The 24,476-nt window shown below is 39.1% G+C and overlaps 1 protein-coding gene across 1 annotated transcript in view; it reads left to right on the top strand.

The window, feature by feature from the left end:
- ZEB1 (zinc finger E-box binding homeobox 1) overlaps positions 1 to 24,476 on the top strand; it is a 128,258-nt gene that overhangs the window by 79,079 nt on the left and 24,703 nt on the right. The window contains exon 2 of the mRNA XM_082499330.1: positions 22,197 to 22,397. Within this exon, the coding sequence (XP_082355456.1) occupies positions 22,197 to 22,397 (201 nt within the window). The remainder of the gene's footprint in view (positions 1 to 22,196; positions 22,398 to 24,476) is intronic.

Genomic DNA, 24,476 nt, shown 5'->3' with positions numbered 1-24,476 from the left:
GAATAGTAGCTCCAAACGAATTTGATCAAGCAGTCAGACGTCTGTCTTTCTGATGAGAGTAAGACTGGTCTCTGATGGTTTTGATCTTAGCTTAGGATTCTAAATAACTCTAACCCCAGGAAGCTGATCAGGTATTTTTTTCATTGCCATTCAAAAATAAGAATCAAGGAAAAAAGGACTGTGACTTACTCAGTTGCAAATCACGTTGAAGTGATTCAGGTTTTTGTAACAACATACATAGATACCAATGAGCTTGTAGACAAGATTGGTAATCAGATAATACTCAGTGTTTAGGCATACAGCTGATAAGCACAAATAACTTGTCGGCTTATGCTCTGCCGTTACTAGTATCTCATTTGACCTAGTGGACCCATTTTAAAGGTGAACAGTAATTAAAAGCCCCTGTTCACTCTTGTGTCTTGGCTTATGGGAATAAGCAGTTCCTTGCAGGTCTGTACACCCCATGGTGACAGTGTAAAACATCAGACATTTTGACTTATGTTGGAGAGGCAATGTCAGACGTTTCCAAGGACTTTCATGTGCATCTTGAGTGTCTTGCAGCCAAAAATTGGTCGTCATTTTTCTTCACTACAGTATTTTCTCTTAGCAGTGACCTGAACGTACTTTAAATCTTACTGTGCACATCAGAACTGTTTATTCAAAGTGTTTAGTGAGTGGTGCAGAAATTCATCGGTTTATGTTTTCATATTGGCTTACTACTAAGAATGTATTACTGATACTACTGCACTGTCATGCTTCATGGTACAGTTCACAGTAGGATTACAGAAAGAATTCATAATTTTGCTAGATCCTTTAAAAATTCTTAATAGAATAAGTGGCTACGAACAATGCTATCATACAGGATATCTTTTCAGAAGTGTTAGCTCATAATTTCACAGGCCCATAAGGCACTAAAATGAGAGAGTGCAGAATCAGTATTCTGAGTGCATTGAGTTAATGGGCTACTCTAAGATCTAGATATTGTTTAAATAATTATATTGTAAAATTAATCTGCATTACTTCTGTTTTTAAGAACTAGATTGTGCTTTTTACAGAACAGGGATGCTGTTTCATAGATGTGTTCAAATTATGGTAATATATTCTTTCAGCCATTCTAGTTGATAAAACCACTTTTCACACAGCTTCCTCAAAACGCTGCTTTGCTTTAGCTGGCCCAAAATGAATGTGATGTTCCACTCGGGACTTGTCTGGGTTGTAGTGTTGAGTGTTTTCATTGTAGGTAGTCAGTCAAAATGCCTGGGAATTCTCCTGGAGAAAGGAATCTGAATATCCTATGGCTTGAAGAAAAGAGCTTTGCCAAACAGGCAGAATGTCTGTCTGGTTTGTTTTTTTTTTAAATTGGAATAACAAAATTGTGGAACTATGTAAGTTTTTCCAAGTACTGAAAATGCTTTCTATTGAATGTCTATTGTTTATTTATGGCTTATTCTCATGAAAATGCCCTAAGATTGTACTTTTTCATCTAAAAAAATATTACCTGAACTTGCTGTTGAAATGAACATCGTAGGATAGGCTTTAATATGTACTGTCATGTCTCATTTTTTTATTTCTTCAAGGTTTCTAACTTCTCTGACCTCCTCTTGTATGTTTAACGTCACTTCTATGTTACTGGGGAATGCAGTACTGCTGTCTTTTCAGTACGCTATTTATTGATGATCAGCAGGCATATTATGATTTGACTAACTCTTGGGTGGCATTATCTGAAATTCTTCATCGTCTTGGTCAGCCTGAAAGTTTTGCATCTCAAAAATCACCTGTCATTGTTCAAAACGCCTCGTCACAAACAGTTTTTCTGTTAAGGAAGTTTGGTTCCTTTTAATGGCTTTAAGTTGATAGGAGTGGTAGTACGACATTGTAATAAGTCAGAGAAGGAACCTGGACTGAAGCCAACATGGGGAACATTCACATGTGTTTCTATGCACTGTGTAGTAACGCTGAGGTTGGAAAAGTTTAATTAGCCATTCTACTCCCTCTTTTTTTTTTTCCTCTTTCCTTACTGAATACTTGTGTGGCCTTGAGTTTGTTAATCAACAGACCTCATAAGTGAGCCAGATGATGTATTGTTACAGTACCTTTTACAGCTGCTGGTTTCCGGAATACAGTGATTACCTGCAGTGGCCAAAACTAGTTGCTTCCTATTAGAGTACAGTGATTACAAATTGATTTAAATTCAGCTGGTAAAACAAAGTTGATTTTCATTTGTACATGGAAGAGTTTTTTAAAGTCATGTGGTATTTAAATTGTAAAGTGAATCCTTGTAAGTCTGTTCTTAATTTTTTGCTCTTTATCTTTCTAGTTTCCTCATCCTCAAAAAACAACCAATATGTCATTTATATCAGCTTGCAAAAAGATGGGTGTTCTGAAGGCAAGGGTAAATTTACTGACTCGTATTTTCAGGGAGGAATATTTATTTCGCCTCATACGTCTCGTGTTGGGCTTTAAAAAAAAAAAAAATTGTGGGAGTAGATTTTTGAGGTGTGTCTCTCAGTTCTTACCAGGCCACAACAGATGTCTCAAGCTTGTACACAGTGTCTTTAACCATAAAGGTCCATCCTAATAATTTTCTTTCTTAAAATTATGGAAGTTGAGAACAGTTGTTCATCTGAGTTTGGATCCCAAGAGCAGTATGGACGTACTTGGCTATTACTCAGCTCTTACCATCACATTTTCAACTTTTTCATTAGACTTTTTCCCAGGCAGTGCTTCATACTGGCTGTGACACCTTTGAGTGTTGTACTCTCTGCTGGGAAGGAAAGTTAGCACAACTGTTAGACGCGGAGTCTTTCCATACAGTCCTCAGCACGATGGAAATGGATCTCTTTCCCTGTGCTCCTGCCTTTCCCAGAAGTGCTATTTCTGTCAGGCTACCTTGCAGCATTATGGGTTTTTTTTCTTTTTAAACATTGCTCATCTCATCCTTCCACCTTCATTTTGGCTGTTTCTCTCTCATGGGCATATTGATTTCCTATTCAGTGATGACTTCTCAGTAGCCTTCTGCTCACTGACTGTGCTTGCGTCGTAATCCTCAATACACTTCTCTACACCTCCCATTCTCTAGTGGCATCGCGGCTTTCAAAAAACTAAATTCTCCTCCAGAAGTAATCAGGGGTTGACTTAGCACCTTCCCTGATCCTGATTGTTTTAGTTACACTTATAACCATAAAGATGTCTCAACTATTTTTAGGAGAAGTAGAAGATTAGATGGATCTTAAAAATGGGTGTGAGTATCTTCTCGGAAAAGTTATCAGAGATTAGAAAACACATTTCTCATTTCAGAAGATCCAAAAGTCAGGTCTGATCACACTTTAATGCTTCATTCTTCTCAGATCCTGTGTTTCCTTGTTCTTTTTCCCCTAGGAAATAAATGCTTGGGAGCCAAGAGATGTGTAATATCTAAGATATTAACAGCCATTATTAAGATTCACAAATGGAGTAACTGGTTGAAATGTTTTATATTTATTAGCATTATTGTTGTTGCTGTTCTTCCTTTCTGTAGCATATCAGTGAATTGCAATTGGACTGGTCTGTTAGAGCAAGTAACATTCTTAAAAACTAAAATCTCCTATAGAAATACTGCATATAAAATTATTAGCTAATATAAAATCATAGCTAAAATAGCTACAGCTAACACTGTGCCTTTGCTATCTTCAGTATCTCTCTGGCTTGTAATTTTAACCAGATAGCTCTTGAGAAATTTCTAAGAGACTGGCTGTGAAGCAGTAAAAAACAATTTGCAAGGCATTTGAAAGTTTTTCTCCCCTTTTAGAAATTCTGTCTCTTCGTAAGAGACCAGATACAGTAAGCTTGAAAATCATTTGCCTCCTCAACAAAATATTTTATTTTTAAGCCAGACACTCCCATTGTGGTTTGTTTAGTGCTCAGTTGGTTTTGTCATAGTCTTTACAAAGAGAAAGTCTCTGTCTTGAAGTGACTCATAGATGTTTCTTACTGTCCTCCTCAGTATTTATCTGAAATCAGGTATGACTTTGTTACTTTCTTACTGTCTCTTCCATTCAGTTACAAAAGGCTGGTTTAAGGATGCCTGTAATGCATATCAGGTCATTTACATGAATAAATATGGGGTTGGATATTTTCTCCTTTTTTTTAGAAACTGATCTCTTTATTTAAGCTACCCTATAGTTGATCCTTTGTTAGAGTCGTCTTTATCGCTGTTCATTCACCTTACAATGAATTTCAATGTCAAATGGAACAGATAAGCTCTTTTAAATTAAAGTCTCAAAATGTTTAACTTCATCCTTCTGTAGACAGTGAGAATTTGGAGGTGTTGGACTAAATTGAATGCAGTTATTCATCACCATTAACAAGTCTTGAAACATACCTGCTGCGCAGTAAATTCCAATATCATAGTTAAAATCTCACAGTTGTCTTTTATGGACTGATATTATAAATCATCTTCATTTGCTGGACTCTTTTTTAAAGTATTTATTTGTTGGGAACCTTTTACAAGCTTTCCTGTGCCATGTGTTGATCCTGTACAAACATGAGTGCATATTTTCTCGGCAATTCAGTGTATCATGTAGTTGCGTATTATAAAAAGTAATTACGAATATCTAAGAAAAGTGTTATCATTAGCTTATTAGCTACTATTCCTTCAGCTTATATTACACAATGTTACACTAACTGAAGAATGTCATAGAATCATAGAATGGTTTAGGTTGGAAGGGACCTTAAAGATCATCTAGTTCCAAGCCCCCTGCCCTGGGCAGCAATGCCTTACACTAGACCAGGTTGCTCAAAGTCCTGTCCAGAAAGCTCTTGGTTTGCACTTCTGTTGTGTTGTGCCAACACATCATTTGTCCCTCCAAATAATAATTATAGATAATCTTCAGTCTGTCTTTTATATTTAAAAAAAAAAAAAAATTAACAAAATATTAGAAATATTTTTGCCTGTTGGTTGGTTGGTTGGTTTTTTTTTGTGACAGGAAAATCTGAAATAGTTTAAGGAATAATTTACTTTGGAGTTTATAAAGAAAGAAATGTGAGGCTTAATGAAACAAAGCAGCTGAGGGAGCTTCACCAGAGGCCCAGCAGATGACAATGGACAGAACGGCTTTTTCTGAAACTCCATCACATTACAGAGCCAATTACTGTAGTTTTGTTCAGTAAGGAAAGCTATTTCTCTTCTGCTGGAAAACGCTTTCTTGGCTGTTGCTTCTTTAAACTAGATAAATTCTTTAGGTAGGGCTAAAGCATTAGAGGTCTTTAAGTAGAACTGCGTGCTGTTTGGTGGCATGCTTTTTTCAGTAGCTCTGTGTTGAATTCGGTGGTTAAAAAAAAATACTAGGAATCATGTATATACTCAATATTTTCACTACTCAAATAGTTTTAAGATTGTAAGATGCTTTTTTCCTTAATGATGGCATTTTCTTCTACAGAGTGGTTCAGACAGATAATATCATGTCATCGTGTTACGTCTGCTCTGAAGTTCCTGGCTTTGCAAGATATTTTCTTATTCATTAAGACTATTTTGGAGAGATAGACTATCATTCTTCAAGGCCAACAGTGCTGTTTTTTCAGGATGTTGTTCCACTTCTTAAGGAAAACAGTCTGAAATAGTTTTCTAGTACATCTATTAGTTTGCTAGTTCGTCTAAACAGTTCTGTTGAGAAATGAATGAGATAATTTTTTAATTTAGGCTAGCGCCTAAATTTAGTATTCCTTTGTGTTAGAGTGCATTTGTGAGTCTGTATTCCAACAAGAGGGTCTTGTATATTCTCCTCTTCATTCGTGCAGCACTTTCTCAACGCTGGCTTCAATCTCCGTCTCTCTCTGGTGGGGAGCTGCTGTGGTGTGGCAGAGTCAGCACGGCTGTGCAATCCTGGAAGCTCATGGCATTCTCTTCGCACACCTTCTCCATGAACCTGACTTCTTTTGAAGCATTTGCTATGTCTCTGAAATTTTGTAATGGCTAGATGAGGGTTGTTCTTCGACATGGGGGCTGAAGAGCTGGTTTGTCCAGTTCTCAGTCCAAAAAACTGGGTGCAGTTGCCTTTGCAGGGAGATTCAGTAGATATTTGTGAACAATTTGTGTACAGGCATGGAACAGTGCAAATCCAGATTACAGTTCTAAAGAAGTTAACAACCCTGCCTTTTGGAAGCATCTGTCATAAATTACTTGATCTTCAGAGAAAAACAAGATCTTGCTAAATTGTGCTGTGGACTACATTCACAGCCTTTCAAAGCACAGAGGTTAGTATGGCAAAACATGTTTGTTTCCTTAATATAAGGTCAGAAATAGCCATTAAGTTTCATTCCGATTTGTATAAATACACAAAGTTTTATTTAAATGTTTAAATTTAAAAATTCATTAATGCATAATTTCCCATTGTCATTTTACCAATGTATGATATCCTATGGAATGCATCTTCTGAAAACTAAGCTTTTCCTTAAGGTTGGTACTTCCATTAAACAGGATGAGACCTCTCATGATCTCAGGTAGCTACCTGTTTAAATAGAACAGCAGGGAATGTCTACCCTTGAAATCCAGTAAAACGCTCTAAATCCATTGCGTATTTTTTGACTGTCTCTTTATTCATGCTCCTAGACTGCAGGAGGTTTCTGGGAATGATAGCTGTTCATTATCTTGCAAAATGCGGAAGTCGCACATAGAATTTAGGTGGCGCTTTATTTCCCACTTCACACAAATAAATTATATAAATGGTCAGTGATTTAGTATTCTAAAAGAATTGAAAATCAGTAGTGTGCAAAATCTGTAATGTAAAAATGACTGTTGTAAAAATGTAGTAGCTAATTAAAAATTGGAGAGACTTGGAACTTGTCATACCACTCCCAGACAGTAATTTTCTACTGCCAATGTTTTGGTTGATTAGCTGTGAATATAAATGCAAAAAAATTATGTGCATGTCATATATGAATATGCGTAATAAACTCGTGTTATTCAAGATGCGAAGCTACATGAAGAAAACCAGATCATCCAAATTACATACTAAAACTGTGTTCATCTACATTTTGGTACTCTAACATGACTTTATAATCCTTATTTTCAGGAAAAGTGAATTATGAATATTTGATACAACAATCTGTCGTGACAATAATGTGTAATCTCTACAAAGTACTTAGCCTCAATCCAAAAAGTCAGGACTCATATTTTGAAAACTGCAACCTAGAACACCATTAAAAATGTTCTTCTGTTACTATGGGAAATCAGAGTGAAGCCAAAATGTAGCGTGTCAAATTATAAGACAATTTTTTTAAAAAAAAAAAGCCCCTTCTCTAAGCAGGGGACAGCCAGGGGAGTTACTTGAATACTGGAGTTTTTAAACCTATAGTCCCAATAAATAGCTGACCATTATGCATTTGACAAACTAGCTCTCTTTCAAGACATATATTTAGGAAATTACTTAGACGTTAAGAAAAAATGTTGTGAAATATGAAATGAAAATATAATCATACTTTCTAAATAAATTTATTTTGATAATTTATTAATTTAGATTATATTTATGCAGTAGCTGTTCAAAGTTGCATAATTCATTGTTCTGTTAACTTAGGAATGAGTAAAGGAAAATGTCAGGGCTTCATGAGGCGTATGATTCATTATGGTGGTATTTCTACTATGTGTATAATTTTCTATATGCTGAAGACTTTTCTGATGGCACCTTATGGTAGTCATAAAACTTGGGGGGCAAGAAAGAATTGCTGTAATAGGCTATTCCTGTATATAAAATGGGGCACTTGCAGTGTCATTCTTCTGCCTTCTATCTAAGAGGATCTCCAAACTTTAGAAGCCAAACCGGTACTCCTGTGTTACGTCATTTTATTATCTGTGAAATAAATTTATACTGTCTATAAACCTAGGAAATGATGTTATATAAAATCACCGGTATTATGAAATATATGATATACATTTCTGTAAATATGTCAGCTGTGTTTTCCTGAAGAATTAACCTGGCCTAATGATACCTGAATAAATGGCACAAGCTTCAGGCCGATTCAGGCACGAGTGGATGTTCTGGAACTGATACCCATGCAAGAGTGCCACAGGAGGAGAATTATATACACAGTGATTGAGTTAGTATCATGGAGTGATTTTGGTTACAATTGATAATTTGTACTAACCTGAGTCTTTATGTATAATGCTAAAACACAGCTGTCAAGATTTTGAGTAGGGATTCAGGTAACTATCAAACTGTAATTCAGATTGTCTTTAATGAGGATAAATCTAAAGCAATTGCATTACAGTTGTATTCAATTTATGTTACCGTTATGAACAGAAACAGGATATCGTGCATTTTTTACCAAGTTGGTCAGTATGAGGGAACTTGTATGTAATTTTGAAGCATGTTACTATGGTGTGTGTCTGTGGTTTATGCCTATAGGTCTCTTACAATGAGTATCTCCATCTTGCTGCAGTCAAGGAAATTCCTGTAACTGACCACATTCTCCCAAATGATTGGTACTCATTGGTACCCAGTACCAATACCCATTGGGACCTAGTAGCAGTAGCCATTGGTACCTAGTAGCAATTAATGATGAGTTTTCTGTGGCTCATCTTAAACTTGATTACATTCTTCTGTGTGCAAGAGTTAATTTTTGCTGTAGTAATAAATCACCTATTTTCAAAAATCTGTCTCTGAGAAAGTAATTCATGATCTTGCCTTTTAAATTCTTCTCTTAGCTTTTTTTTTTTATATGTGAGAAGTTTTATAACGGAAAAAATTGTCAAGCATCTGGAGTAGAACGTGTAGAAACAATGTGGTTATCTTATAAATAGAGCATCTTGAGCATTCAAAGGAGTAGTACAGTCTCCAGTGGACAGATAGTTTTTGAAGAGTAAAACAGACTATTTAACCCATGGAAATATCCCTCTTCCTCTCAGCCTCTCCTCAGTTTAGTTTACTGTTCCAGTTGCTCAATAATTGGAGGTACTAAAAGGTGAAGGCTTCTCAGATATTTTGACATCTCATGCTTAATTTTAATGATCACCATGCTGAGTTGTCTCAGAGGCAGTAAACCATTGCGGCCCTCAGACTGTACTTAGCTGCGAGGGACACCAGTCGCCTGCGTAGATTGGTTTTTCCAGTCTTCTGAGTAAAATGATAGACTATAAAACTAATACTGGTGACACAAATGCAAACTTACCTGGGATGAAATAGGACACGAGGGAAAGGTTTCTACTGTTCGCCTCTTTAATTTGGAGCAGAGAATGACTAGATCATTGCTGCCTACGCAGAATTGGTCCCCGCAGTATATTCTTTGAAAATTCATATTTTGAAAAAAATCATAAACATCAGGTTTTATCGATTTGATATTTATGTCAGTATAATTTTATGGGAAAATTGCGAGTGTTCTTTAGAAAGAGACAAATGGGCAGAGAGAAGGAGATTTAGTCAAAAGTTCCAACCTGTGTGTTACGTGGCTATCCCCACCTTCTAGTCGATACTTATTTTGTCCACATGCATTCACAAATCTAAATACTTGTGAAAACTTCCATGTTGCACAGGAGACGTTTTGTCACCTATAATGAGTGAACACTTTTCTGCATTTCATGAGGCTACCTGAGGAACAGCATATAGAATGGGAGAGCTGCGAGACAGAAAAATGAACCAAGGTTGGCTTCTCCCCTGCCAAATGTTTAAAACTGCAATGAAAGTATTGGAATTATTTTGTGCCAGTAGATTTAAAAAAAGATATGCTGGGAGGAGATATGGTTCATTTTGTTCACTACTCTAAGTTTTTGTAAATGCTTTCTTAAAGTATTAAACTTACTTTAAGGTTTTGTAAAACTTCCTGACAGCGGCAGATGACATGGAATTACACAGAGGAGTTAAGTTCTTATTTGTAGAAAGCTCTGCAACCTTGCTTGTACGGTGGTGATAACAGGCAAAGGGTGCAGTTAATTTTCTCATACGCTTTCGGCTGTGTTGTTTCTGAATGTTAATTTTTTTCTTACGGGGCCATTTTTACTACTTCCAAACCTATAAGCACCTTGTAATAATACCATTTTTCAAATTATGCTGCCACAGAGAATTTTCATATTTGCATGATTTACATCAGTCCAGAGACTAGAGAGAGAGAATATTTGGACAATAGTTAGTTTTTTCATTAGAGAAACGACCGTCATTTGCAAATCCAATAGAGAAATTACCATTGCAAGTCCCTCTGTCTCACTGGAAGACTGAAAGCGTTTGTTTTGCAAAGCTACAAAGCTTCCATTTTTAGCACAGAAGAGCTGCAGAGTAATGAAAAGTCTCAAAAAAGCATGCTGAAAATCACATTTCTTAAGTTACTTTTCTCAAGTAGCCCTAATAAGAGAAATAGTTCAAAATCAGATTCTTTTTATATGATGGTATAGGTATACATATGTAGATATACATTTTCAAATCTAATTTTAGGCTATCAAACCTGAAAAATATGTATGTAAGTATGTATATGTATGTATAAATACATAAAAATATGCTTTCCTGTATTTTAAAATTACTACTGGGCCAAGACTAAGTACTTGTAATACTTGTCTGTGTACTCTCTACTTCTCATCTCTGGACTCATTTCAATTCTACATGCCAGTAAATTCTCATGTGAGCGCTGGAGTTGATTTTTAAAGTTGTTTCCCATCCTTGTAAGTTCTATAGATTTTTAACACGTAACATTAAGGCTCCATACAGCATCTGGAAAGCCATGGAAAGTGGCAGAGTCTCGTGTTTCTAGGAAAGGCTTATAGCGTATCCCAGTGTACGACTGCTGTGACTGTATTGCTCAGGTGATGGACAGTTAAAACTGTAAGGCCTGTGGGCTACCTTAAGAGCTTGGTCCCACATGGTCACCCAACAGTCCTCTGTACTAAGGCCTCTTGTTGCGAGGTCTGCCTGCGTAGTTTTGGTGACCTTTCTGATGAGTGTGAAACCGGTGTCCCTGATTGAGCTTCTCGTCTGCAATCTCAGGAGTTACCTAAACCCATACGGTTGCTGTGGTCAGGCCATCTTGCTAGATGATACTTGGTTCAGAGTTGAGGCCAATCAACACTGCAGACGGGCACAACCATGCCTGTGATCTTAAGATATATCAAGTGAGTGGAAGAAGACGTTTTCATTCAAGGAGCAACCCAAAGGGAGGAGGTGGTGGTGGTCTCTCTTTTACTGGACTTTATGTACTGCATGTGACAACTTGTTACCAGTCCTGGAGCTCCATTGCCGTTCACTCATTTATAACCCCGCATTGCAGTGCTGAGTGATTTGGGTACTCACTGTCATCTACGTCTTCTGCACCATCTTTCTTCTATCTCCCAAAGGTCCTTTTCAAGCTTTCCTGTGTTGCTATTGCAGCTTCTCTGTCAAGATGTTTGTTAGCGGTATAGATCCAGACTCTTTAAGGAGTATGGGATTCAATCCGTGTCACACAGCCTCATCCACTTCCATCTCTAACAGACAGTGGTTACCGGTTCTGGCCAGCATCTGTCACCACGAGCTTTTGGCTGTCTGGAAAAGGCCACGGATAGCTTTCCTTTTGATTGCTGGTATGTCCTGCGTGCAGGAGTCTGTCAAGAATCTGACTGATCCCTTCAAAAAGGAAGTTGTGAAAGGGAGCATATGAACTGTTTGCTTGTAGGAAGGAGGAACAGGGTAGATGGCCCAAGAGGTTTCCTCCCCTCTACAGGCTGAGATTTTGCTGCCAGTCGCATTTAATCATTTTTGTAATGGAATGAGAAATGGCAAGTTGTATCCTTCAGACTCTGCAGGCAAGAAGTGTGTGTCCCTTCCAAAAGTGTTTGGCTGTAGGTGCACATCCTTCAGTGTTGTAATTCAGATGAGGATTGTATTTTTGAAGTGAATCTCCTGATTGTCCTCACTCACTGTGCATGGGAGCATGCCTTCTCTTCATACGAAATTAGAAGGTAGGCTCTGGGAGCACTCTTAAGTGTGTTGCAGCCGCTAAAGAAAATTCACTCCAGGAGATCAGACTAGAGCTAGTTCTATTAAGAGACAGCTCCGAAACCCAGAGTGTGAACATTAGGTCCTCAATGTCAGCAATTTCACCAGATATTTCTGCTTCTTTTCCACCACCCTGCCTGCTAGCGTGGGTACAAGCTCGCTGTCCTTGCATCAGAACCAGCAACTCTTGCAAATCTTTTACAATCAGTGGGACTTGTTTTCAGACCCCTCTCCTGACTTGGTGTTGGGCTCAGCATCCCAGAAATGATACAGAAGTAAAATGTAATGTCTTAGGTATGTAGTTTGAATAGTTTGGGAGTAATGGGGGAAATGCGTATATTCTCCTGCCCAGCACTCATCTTAGTCATAGGCAAAGCAGGTCGTTGGCTAAAGCAGCTGCCTGCCAGGGGCAGCCAAAGCAGCCGAATCCCCCGCTGCTGCTCTCTGCTTCCTGCTTTTATTCACCTTTGTGGCAGAAACTCCACCATGTCTTCCCCATGGGGAAACCTGGAGCTGCTTCTGCTTCTGGGTTTCTAAATAGTACACAACCAAAGTGTCCTGTTCTGATATAATTGTGCATGTGGGACCAAGTTAACCCTGAATCAAGCTAATGATCAGATGAAGAAAGGCAAGCAGCAAAAAAATTTATTCACTGAGGCTGGAATATTTGCCAGATTTGCTCCAAGTATCGCTTATGTCATCTCTGAGCGTAGTGCCAGAGCTGTAGCCATTAGCCTAATGCTGGGGAGCTGCTCCTGACTTAGATCATCAGGCTTTGCTCCAGACTTTGCCATATCAATAGAAAAATTCAACGCTGAGGGGCAGTTTACTTTTAATGGCAAATACCGATTGATTTTAAAACCATGATTTAACATTGACAAGCAGAAAATTTGTATTTACACCATTGATTTTAATGTGTGTTGTGGAAGCCAAGCCAAACGTTCAGTCTCGCTTTTGGTACAGCATTTAGAGCACGTTTTAGTATGCAGTCCACTTTCAAAGCATTTATTTTAAATTCAGAGTTTCTTTCAGTTGACCAGAAGACCAAATAATCCAGTACATGAGTATTGAGATGATTTATATACCTTAGTGCATATTAATATTCTTGAATTTTATGAGTTTTATTCTGTCGGAACATTCAATCAAATGTGTGTCAAGCTGCATTTGACTGGACATTAATATTCAGTTAAGAGGCGTAAAAACATTTTGAAAGAGATTTTTATTAGTTAAACAAAACTATCAGAAATGTTCTTGGTACATGTAAATATTTAGACTTATGTTTTTACAGCTATTCATATATTTATATAAACACATGTGGGAGATGTAAGTTTGATCCCTTCAAGCAGAGGAAGGACTAAATCCAGTTCCTCTTCTCCTGTGTGAGCACACTCACCTGTGTATGTGTCTCAAGAAACAGTGAGTCAACCTTTTATATATAAAATATAGTTCTGTTCTCCAGTGATAGCACATATACTGTTCTTAAAAGCAGAATGACTTTTCTGAAAATTACAAGCGTGTTTCTAAACTAAATTTAAAACGGATTATTTCAGGAACTAATCTCTGGCAGGGTTGTAGTTTTATTTTGAACGATTTAATGAGAGTATAATACAGTTTCCTCACACTTTCCACATAACAAGATCTCAGTGTAGTGCTGCCGGCTGTCCCCATGCCCGGGGCAGTCGCCCTGCTGCCCGATGGAGGCTAGGACATGAGTGGGGAAGCAACTAATATTTTCACTAGGGCTTCCTTGTACTTGTTTGGGAAGTAATGATGGTGTTTCCAAATAGCCAAGCAGCAGTCAGGCAAATAAAATTCTCGGCGGATAAAAGTGAAGGAATGTATGTGGAGGGAGGAGCAGGGTCCCATCATGGGTTCTGAGCTGATTGTTACCATTCAGGAACAGCGCTTCTGGGGTTACAGAAAATAAACCTGTAGTAGTGTCAGTTCAATTACTTGTATCAGTCAAGAAAAGTCCGGGAATATGCCTTGCAATATTAGAAAAAGGGACAAAGGAGAAAACAGCACATCGTCATGCTGCTGTTCTGCCCCGTGATGTATGTACATCCTGAATGCTGGGTGCAGTTCTAGGTTGTCATCTCTCCCCCCTGTAAACACAGCAGAACAGCAGAAGGTCCAGAGAGGTGCAGCAAAAATGTTCAGTGGAACAACTTCTCTACGAGTAACAAGTGGACAAGGACTCCTCATGTTGGAAGGGAGGGCTGTGCAATGAAGTGTATCAAGTCATGAACAGCACAGAGGGCACAAATCGGGAGGATTTAGGGGACACCCACTGAATCTAGTGCAGAGCAGGTTCAAAATCAGCAGAAGAAACTTACTCTTTCCACAACGCAGAGCTGTGAAACTGCTTACCTCAGAATAACGTGGATACCTAAATTCTCATGAATTCAAACAGTAACCAGACAAATTCACAGAAAATGAGGCTATTAGGTATGAAGACAACAGGTCTCATTTAGGAATTCCAGGAGCCAAAAAAACTACTGAAAACAGGCAGAGAATTTTAGGAGAAGCATCAACATACGCCTTCCCTTTTCTGAAGCTCTTCTCTGTGTTTCTACTTCAGATGGTAACATGGGTCTGTATATATTATTGCATGGAAAGTACTTATTAATGTCAAGTGTATGTATTAAACTGGGAGGAAAAATAGGAAAAGAACATAAAGGTCTAACTTGACTAAAGATACTGGGCAGCTTATCAGTAGAGAGGTGGAAGTACAGCGTTTCATTCAGGGGTAGTAACAAAATTAATAGCATACCCTAAAATCTAAATATAAAATACTGAATGCTAAATTGTCAGGTTTCTGCCTTTGCAATATGTTTTGCTTAAAAAATTTTTAAGACTAAAGCAAAATAATACATGGGTGCCGATTTTCAGCTGAGCCGACAAGAGAGCAAAGGGTTTCAAAGAGATGATTGTAGGCTGTCAGAGCAGAAATCCATGAACCAAGAATGCACTTCACAGAGCACAGGGGCTGTTCCAGTTTGTAGAATCAAAGGTTTCTTTTCTAACAGTATTCATGAATAAGCTTTCGTTTTTTTCTATTAGAGCTTGGAAGAGCTGTTAGAAGTAGGATTTCTAAAAGATCAGAATCCCTCACACCTGTTCTAGATCTCCAGCCTTTTCAGAGTTGACATCCTGAGCCCACACAGCTCAAATGTGTTGGTTACGTGTCCAACATCTTGACAAATTCAAAGGTATTTGTGTTAACTCAGAAATTCCTAAAAGGTTATTTTTTCAATGGAAGTAGGTAGGGTTTTGGATTAAGCGTGGAGAGCTATAAAAGAGAGAGGTAGTAGGAAGTTGGACCAGAGTCTATGTAAAAGACAGTGACTGCTGGCAAGTGTTGAAGAAAAGATTGTAACAGATCAGTTTGAAAGCATCCTTCCATCTGTACGCTTCCAGGTCCTGGTAATACGTATTAGAGATTACGGATTAGTTCTCTTGAAGCCTGTCCTCTTTTTAGTGCAGTTCTCTGCTGTTGCCACCTGATTTCAAATTATTCCAGTAGATATTCTACCACATGCTTTTTTTTCTTGTTGAGTAAATTCCTATCAGTATTTGCGTGATATGAACTCGATTGGGTCATTCTTTGTGTTGGGAATGTCATCTTTCATGTCATCTAATGATTCAGACAGCAGATGTGGATGGGGGAGCGGTAAGCAGGTACCTGCTGCCAGCTTTTTGAGAAGCTTTCCTTCTATTGCCACCCAGCTCACTCGCCTGTTTGGGGACTCTCCCGTTAGATTATATGCTATGGAAACAGCAAGTCCTACAGTCTTTCATCACCACAAGATTAGTGTTCACCTTAAATTTCCAGGGTTCGTTGGTTTTAAATCAGAGAACTAAAGATTCTTTTTCTTTTAAATACCATGTTGGAATTTGACTAGACATTGTATTGTGGTTTCATAGCTATACTCAACCAGCAAAATAATATATTTCTCAGATTTAGCTGTTTAATTGCTAATTCCATTTGGACATATTTCTTTTTTAATTAGAATTGCACGACATCATACATCTTCTCTGCATTTAGGACTGTAAAAATCCAGAAAGCAAAGCTTATTTTCTGCAATTCATTTTGCAGTCATTTACTCTTAGAGCAATGAAAGTTTCAATTACAAATACTCATTTATTCTTTAAGAATCAGGATACTGTAGCAAGAAAGTGATCAACAGGAAAGTAAGTTCATGAGATGTATTTTTCATGTATAGTTTTTTAATGAGTATTTCAGAAGACATACAGTAATGATATAAAAATTATTTTTATTGAATAAATATTCAGTCTTCAGTGTTATTTGCAATACATATGTTGAAAATGGGGCCTTTTTTATATGCATCTGTGAAAGTAAAGCTGAATTCAATTATGAAACTTTAATATAAGAATGTACATTTTTATGCTACGTTTACGTACTGTATGGTGGAGAGAATAGGTCTGTATGTCTGTTGTAGGTGCTTGTCTGGTGACCTGTTTTCAGAGGCTTACAGCCATGGTTCATGATCCGAGTCAGACTTAGCTTTTACAGTTGAAGATAAGATTCCCTTCAGTGGTCTGCTGCTTCTCCCCTGCTGCTGATGGCCATCCCTGGAGCGGTGGTGGCCGAGGGTGACGTAACCTCTCTAGCTGTCCTTGCTTTTCACAGCGCAGCATCTCATCATGGAGACACTGACTGCTGTTTGTGCCAGTTTGCTGTGATCCAGGCTGAATTATTTTACTGACGTAGTTGCTACTTTTAAATGACATTTATTAAAAGTAAATATTACTGAAGTTTGAAATATTTGTAGTTACTTCATTGGAAAGCTGTAACTGTTCTTCTAAGCGAGGTTTTACATGTGGTTTTTGGTTTTTTTTTCCTGCAAGGAATATTTGACCAAATTAGACGCCCTTTGAAGTCGTCATTTATGTATATTCAGTTGAATTTCTTTTTGAGTTTGTAAGCAGTAGTCTCTACATATGGGTTTGTATTGAGTATATTTCAATCTCTATCCAAAAAGGTTTAATTAAATTTATTCCTCCCAACTTCAGCAGTTGCTGTGGTGCCAAGCATCAAGCGAGGCTCGTGAGCTTGTTGTCCTCTTCTTTCAGTGGTGACTATTCTGAGGAAACATCGAGGACAAGAGGAGAAAACCCCCAAATGGTGTGGAGATAGGGAAGGTCTACATTTGGCTCTAGGATAGAACTGGAGAAGGAAGAGGAGGAGGATGGTTACCCCTGGAGTTGGATGCCGGGTGCCATAGTTCCAGGGTTTCTTTAATGTCTTCTAAGAGCTGTGAAACATGTAGCCAAAAGGTGTGTGAAGCAAATGAAGATAGCAGCCTGCTACTGCCGCCCCTTAGTCTCGTAGGGCACTGGGAGCAGATCTGCATTGGGGAAGCTAAGCTTTGTAGCCATGCAGGCATCAGTATGGTACCATGTAATGGGTTTTTAATTTTAATTAGCTAAAAGTACGGTAAATTACAGGGTTTGATTGTTTTTTTAAGCATCATTTCTATTAAAGAATATTAATACGTTCTTTGAAATCAAACACTTGACTTTGAAAGTCAAGCATTCAAAGAAAAGTTGGAAAATGTCAGAATGAAGATTGTTCAAACTGTTTCAATTTGTCCCTTGCATGTATGCATAATGATAAGATCTTTAATTATGGGATCACATAATTTTTTCACAGAAGGAACGGTGCCCAGAGAATGAATCAGGGGTGTTTATTAAAGGCAGCTGTTGCCTCCAGAACCCGTTCCTTAATTGCTGAAAAGCGTAGTAATTTAAGTAGAGGGCCGCAGGAATCAAAAGGGTGCTCTCTAAGGCATTTGAAAGCTCCGCTGAAGGACCGGATTTTATTCTCTCTCTTTCAAGGAGTTTTTATGTGATTCTGGAAGGTCACTTATTTTGGAGGTGATCTCTGTGTTTTGAGTTGCTGTGGCACGCAGGCCCATGTACCTGGGCTCGGAGCACGGCTGCTTGTGGAATGAACGCAAGCGTGCTTTGAATATGTAACGTGCTGCAGAAATGCGAAGTCCTCTGAAAAGTAAAGCCCAAAATGCCTTATGCTGACGTGGCGATGCCACGGTTGCCGAAAGAATCCTCTGGTTTTTAAGTAGCCCGTTTCTTCGCTGTAAAATGGAGATACCATCTCCCTACTATGGTTAATTATATGTTTTGAAGCATTCCTGCTGAATGCCATGTAGGGAAATTATATATTTTATATATAATCATGTAACTATATATTATATGGTTATAATCTATTGTATATCACGGAATCCCGGAATTTTCAGAGTTGGAAGGGACCTCTAGAGATCATCTAGTCCAACTCCCCTGCTAAAGCAGGATTGCCCAGAGCACATTACTCAGGACTGCATCCAGGCAGGTCTTGAAAATCTCCAGAGAAGGGGACTCCACAACCTCCCTGGGCAGCCTGTGCCAGTGCTCTGTCACCCTCACTGAAAAGAAGTGTTTCCGTGTATTTGAACGGAACTTCCTGTGTTCTAACTTGTGCCCATTGCCCCTCGTCCTGTCACTGGGAACCATTGAAAAGAGCCCGGCTCCATCCTCCTTCAACCCACCCTTTAGGTATTGTACGCCATAATAAGGCCTCCCCTCAGCCTTCTCTTCTCCAGGCTAAAGAGTCCCAACTCTCGCAGTCTTTCCTCATAAGGGAGATGCTCCAATCCCTTAATCATCTTAGTTGCCCTTCGCTGGACTCGCTCCAGCAGTTCCCCGTCCCTCTTGAACTGGGGAGCCCAAAACTGGACACAGTATTCCAGTTGTGGCCTCACCAGTGCAGAGTAGAGGGGGAAAATGACCTCCCTCGACCTACTGGCCACACTCTTCCCTATGCAGCCCAGGATTCCATTGGCCTTTTTGGCAACAAGGGCACATTGCTGGGCCATGGATAATTTACTGTCTACTAGGACCCCCAGATCCTTCTCCTCAGAGCTACTTCCCAGCAGGTCCGCCCCTAACCTACACTGGTGCCTAGCATTCTTCCTCCCCAGGTGCAGGACCTTGCACTTGCTTTTGTTGAACCTCATTAGGTTCTTCTCTGCCCAGCTCTCCAGCCTGTCCAGGTCACGCTGGATGGCAGCACGGCCCTCTGGGGTGTCAGCCACCCCACCTAGTTTGGTATCATCAGCGAAATTGCTGAGGATACACTCTGTCCCCTCATCCAGGTCATTATGAATATATTAAATAGAATTGGACCAAGTATTGACCCCTGGGGGACACCACTGGTTACAGGCCTCCAACTAGACTCTGTGCCGCTGATCACAACCCTCTGAGTTCTGTCCCGCAGCCAACCATATAAATGTATATAATCCGTAATAACTTATATGATATATAATAAGGAATCCCATTTTGGCTAACATCCTATAAATGAGGCTTTGGGAACGCTGCTGGCTGATGGGGATAAGAAGAATGTGTAATTACTTTGCAATCTGAAAAAACGAGGCAGGATCCTACAAATACTCGGTTCACTCCAAAAATCTGAGCATTCCCTGCATATTTGCCGTCACTGCACTAGATGATGCGTGGATCCTGTAGAGGCAAAACAGCATGTAATCATTTAGTTAGAATTGTGTACAGCTATGTGGATGTGGATGTTTCCATCGTTTCAGTGCTCGACTTTCTGCTGCGTTTGGTGTGTGGGTTGCCTGGGCATCCCAAACGTGCCGAGCCCTTTTAGATGCAGGTTTGGCAGTTTATTTCCCCCAGATTACCCAAAGCTCTCCAGAAGAGGAAAATGGGAATGTTAGAGCCAGATTTCATGCTGATTTTATTGTGTTGCCTTGTTGACAACTGATCTGCAGCAGAAGGAAGCGAAATCCCAAAGACCATTTGTTTCTCACTTTTTATGGAGGACGAGGAGTTTTTAAATTTTGCTGAGTTAGCCCAGGAATCAGTGTAGTGAGAAAGTATGAAAGAAAATAGAGCCATAATAATTAGATTACATTTAAAATTAAAAAATACATGATGAGGAAGAGAGGTTTTCTCTGTAAGTGTAATTCTTCAGGACAAACTTTCTCGTTATTTTTTCATTTTCCATAAAAAACCACTCTAATATAAGGGATTCCACTTAATTTCTCAAACTAAACGGGAGATTTATTTTTTAAAAATCAAGTATTAATTATCTAAGTTACTGAAATCTGAATGTATGGCTTTATATAGTGGTTAAATTTCGATCCCTGCTCTTACTGATCTCCTTTGCGTGTGGCAAAGGTAAATACGTTGGTGTTTAATATTAATAATCTTCTACATCTGAGCGTTACACAAAACCCCAGCTAAGGTAAGAGGCTAAAATAACTTTTCCACTTCCTCCTGTTTTGTGTCTGTTCTTAAACTCTTTTAAAAGTTGTGTTTACCTTTGCGCAAGCAAAGAAATTCATAAATCTCTTCTGCTTTGGTGAGGGTGTACATGTATGTCTTCTCTTTCACGTGTTACAGCATCCCTTTCGGTAACTGTATTACTTTGCAGTAACGGAATATAAAGTGAATATCAATTTATCAATTGCAATGGACCAGAAACTAGTATTTAGGCTAGTTGCCTAAATTTGTTGTCTTAGATGTTGATACCACGAGTAGCAGGGTGTACTACAATTTTCAAACAATGCTATGTGTAGAAAATATGGAAACATGGAGTGATTGTTTTAAATTGAGAAGGTTCCTTTGTCATGCTTCTGCATGGTTTAGATGAGACATTTTTCTCCTGAATTGGGAGGAAGTGAGATAGTAGCTTGCCAATTCGTGATGTTACTCACTTTCCCTGCTTAAATGCATTTTTAAATGACTAGAATATCTACTTAAAAAAAAAAAAAAAAGCTAACTTCAGAAGAGCAGCAGTCTAGTTTGCTATTTATCTACCTTAATAGGTAGGATTTGACATGAAAGAATCAGTCTGGCTTCTCGTGTGCTAACAGTGACAGGATGCGGGTATCATAAAGTAGCATGATTATGTGCCTCCCAGGTATCATTCTGATAACCGCTGAAGGAGTACCGTGGCCAAGACAAGTCTTGTTAGTTTATTCATTGATACATTTATTCTCTTTCTTGAACTGTATTATGAAACATTTCAGTAAGAAGTTCAAACTTGGCAGTAAAGAAGTAATACGTATATAGATCTTCCATAAATGTTTAATAGTTTAACTTCAGTATGACTAACAAGACATTTCAGCAGGTTGGGAAAGTAATTTTTTTTCTTAATACACAATCCTTACAGTTGGAATTGAAATGGCCATAACTGATCTTTTGTGCTTACAAATTAAGGCTGTTTTAATAATAATCTCTTCCCATGTGAGAGAAACATATATATCATCCTGTAATCCTTCGTCCACAAGACTCTTACAGTATGGTCTCCAGGCTGGAAAAGTAGAGTTGTTACCTTTTCATGGTGGCTGGGCAAAATGTTATGTGAGACTTCCTTTCTAAGTCACCTCTGAGATTTTCCTTTCACGTTTATCCTGCTGAATCTTTAGTGTGATCTTCGGCTGTAACTACAAGAGCATCTTAGCTTGGATCAGGAGCGCTTCAGCCCTTCTGAATCAAATCTCTGTATTGTTCCCATTTATTGCCCCTCAATTCACATACTCGGAGCGTGGGGCTGGCATCGATTAGAGAAAAGCCAGCGAGAGGCCGGGCAGGGTGAGCCGAGCTAGCGTGCGTAGCTGCAGACAGGGCATTGCTCCGTGGGACCAGAGAAGAGCGACTGAGCCGCCCTCTCTGGAGCGCACTCAGCCTGCGGCCGCCTGGTCCTCGGTGCCAGTGGTTTCCCTGCGGTTTTGTTCCTGCTGTACCCCACTGATTGCTATGTGCGCGCAGCCTATCCTCAGTACACGCATCTGTCTGTAACAAAATATTTATGAGCATTAAGTGTTCCACAGACGGTTGGCCGGGCGATAGTATTCTTAAAGGAAGCACGCTGGTATCCAAATTGGAGGGAAGCCTGATGCTTCGGTGTGCCCAGAAGACAACTCTGGAGTTGTCCACTGCCTCTTCTTGTGCGGCCTTACGCTGGGTGTGCAGAAACGAGAGGTGCCGTGGTTCCTAGCAGTGGTGGAAGCCCAGCAGCTGTCAGATGCCTCCTTGTGTGCCGCCATTGCATCCAGGTCGTTCACAAACCACTGCCATCCCCATGTGCAAAGAAGAAGTAATAACGTGACTCCATAGAGATGCCCCAGATAAAGCAGCTGGCCCCCGTACTGAAAGCTTTGGACCTCCATGCTGTAAATTAAGAGTATATTGATCAGTATTTTGCTTTTTGTCTGTCCACAGTCACCAATTATAATAACGTGGTAGAAGCAAACTCAGATTCAGACGATGAAGATAAATTGCATATAGTGGAAGAAGAAAGTGTAACTGATGCAGCAGACTGTGAGGCTAGTGTGCCAGAAGATGACTTGCCAACAGACCATACAGTATTACCAGAAAACAGCGAAAGAGAAGGGAGTACAAACAGTTGCTGGGAAGATGAAGGTATGTTCATTTTCACTGCTGATGCAATGTAGCAAAGTTTTCTAAAGCAAAAACTTGATAGAACTTGGTTTGGTCACTTTGTTACTGAAATAACGTGATATTCACAATCAAAAAAGAGGGTTTCTAATGTATTTATTGTAATATATTTTATGTTCTTTATTTAATATTTGAGGCGGATCTGAAGGTGCATTAATTCCACTTGCACAGTTAAACAGGAGCTTCAAATCTGTGGACACAGCATTCTCGAGGGAGATCGGAGACTAGTTACTTGCTTTTAGTTTTTCCAAGTCTTTTTGCATCACAGGTCTCTGCTATAGCTCCCGGTAAGGTTCAAGGTGTTCTCAGCTTGGGGAGTGAGCAGTAAGCCAAAAACATGAAACAAAATAATATTCAGATGTAAGTTACTGCCTGTGAGCTGCTTCTGCCTTTTCCCTTGTAAAATATAGCCAGAAAAAGTAATGTTTAGATTATTAGTTTTAGAATTTACTATTGTACTCATAATGAATCTCTATTTTGAAAACACTGGAAGGCGGTAAATGTTGTACATATTATGCAGCAGCTTTAGAAGCTGAAAATTTGAAGCAATCAGGAAATGGGCCTTTTTTACTGTGGAATCAGATACTGAGTTTCATAATATCACACAGCATGCTTACATTTGAGCCAAATTGGGATAAATGCATAAATTAGTGGAATTTATTGTGGAATTTGGCCTTAATCCCCTGAAAGATACAGAATATTTTCCGACATATCCTTGTTTGTGTCTGAGCTCCAGCCGCAATTCTTTAGCATCCACCTTGTTAAACCTGGTGATTTAAGACAAATTGCATGACCTCACATCTAAAATAACAGAAAGCAGTCATATGGTCCCTAACTGCGATCCAGCTGAGAGAGAGCAGCTGAGAGTTCAAAGAATAGCATCAACTCAGCCTGTTTTTACATAGCTGCTATTGCCAAGGGATGCTGTGCAGGGAAATGAGTATTTTGGAGCTAAATTATTAGGTAGGTAATTTTCTTAGTTCTCCTAGAATATCTTTGTTCTACTGCAGGCTATGTCTATCAGAAATTGCAGTTACATAAAAATGGGCTGTGTGTAGACTGTTTCTTGAACCCTTCAAGCAGGGGTGTAGGAACCCTGAAATACAGAGCGAAGAAGAGCCCTGGCTCACAGAGGAGCTGAGTCAAGGCCCTTTAGGCAGAACATTTCCTGGAGATGTACCTACAGGTAGTCATGACACAGCATCTTGCCTCAGACAACCTTCTGGGGTTTTTCAGAGCTCTAGACGTGTGATGACATCTTTTTTGCCTCCTTATTTCAAATGTGCCATTTCTAACCTTTTAAAATTTGTTTGCTGAAGTGAAGCCTTTGAACCAAATTCTACTGTGATTGTAGAGTCACAGTGTAGGCAATGTCTCCTCTGCCTTGGTTAGTGCTGATGAAGACGGGCTTTCATCAGTGTTGAGCCAGACAAAAGATTAAACAAGTGTCGTACAGGCTTGCTCAAACTCCCCTAAATTTCTTCTGTAAAACTCATGTATTCAGAAGACTCTCTTGTAGCAATCTGGAGGGTTTTTCATTTGATAGTAAGGTTTCTTTAAATAAATTGTTTGAATTTCTGGTGATGACTACGTGAGAAAAATGAAGGCTACGTTAGGTCTTATGGAGCTTTGATTTGCTATGGTAAAATACTATTTACTTTGTTATAGCATTCCTAGAAGGAAAGGCGTGAGCTGAAAATCATATCATCAGTCTCAGCTGCACATTAGAAATCCAAAGAGAGGGGTACTGAATACATGATCTCTCGTACAGGAAAAAGTACTGGGGTAGGTGTCCGTGCAACACTAATACCGTCTTAAGGACTGGTGACTATTTTTAGAACACACGCACGGCAGGAGTTTTAGTAAGTTGTGAAGTTGTGTTTCATTGGTAGAGTAGTACTGAAAGTTCCTGGATTTAGTTGAACTTGACAGAATGAGTTTTTTACATATTTATTCTGTTCACGAATGCCCAAGAATAGAAACAACACACGTAACGTTTCTTTATCAGATTAGTTTCCTTCCGTTTCCAGTCATTCTAACTGA

Source organism: Vanellus vanellus (genome assembly GCF_965231255.1).
Source record: "Vanellus vanellus genome assembly, chromosome: 2".
NCBI lineage: Eukaryota > Metazoa > Chordata > Aves > Charadriiformes > Charadriidae > Vanellus > Vanellus vanellus.
This window is presented reverse-complemented; position numbering and strand designations above follow the sequence as displayed.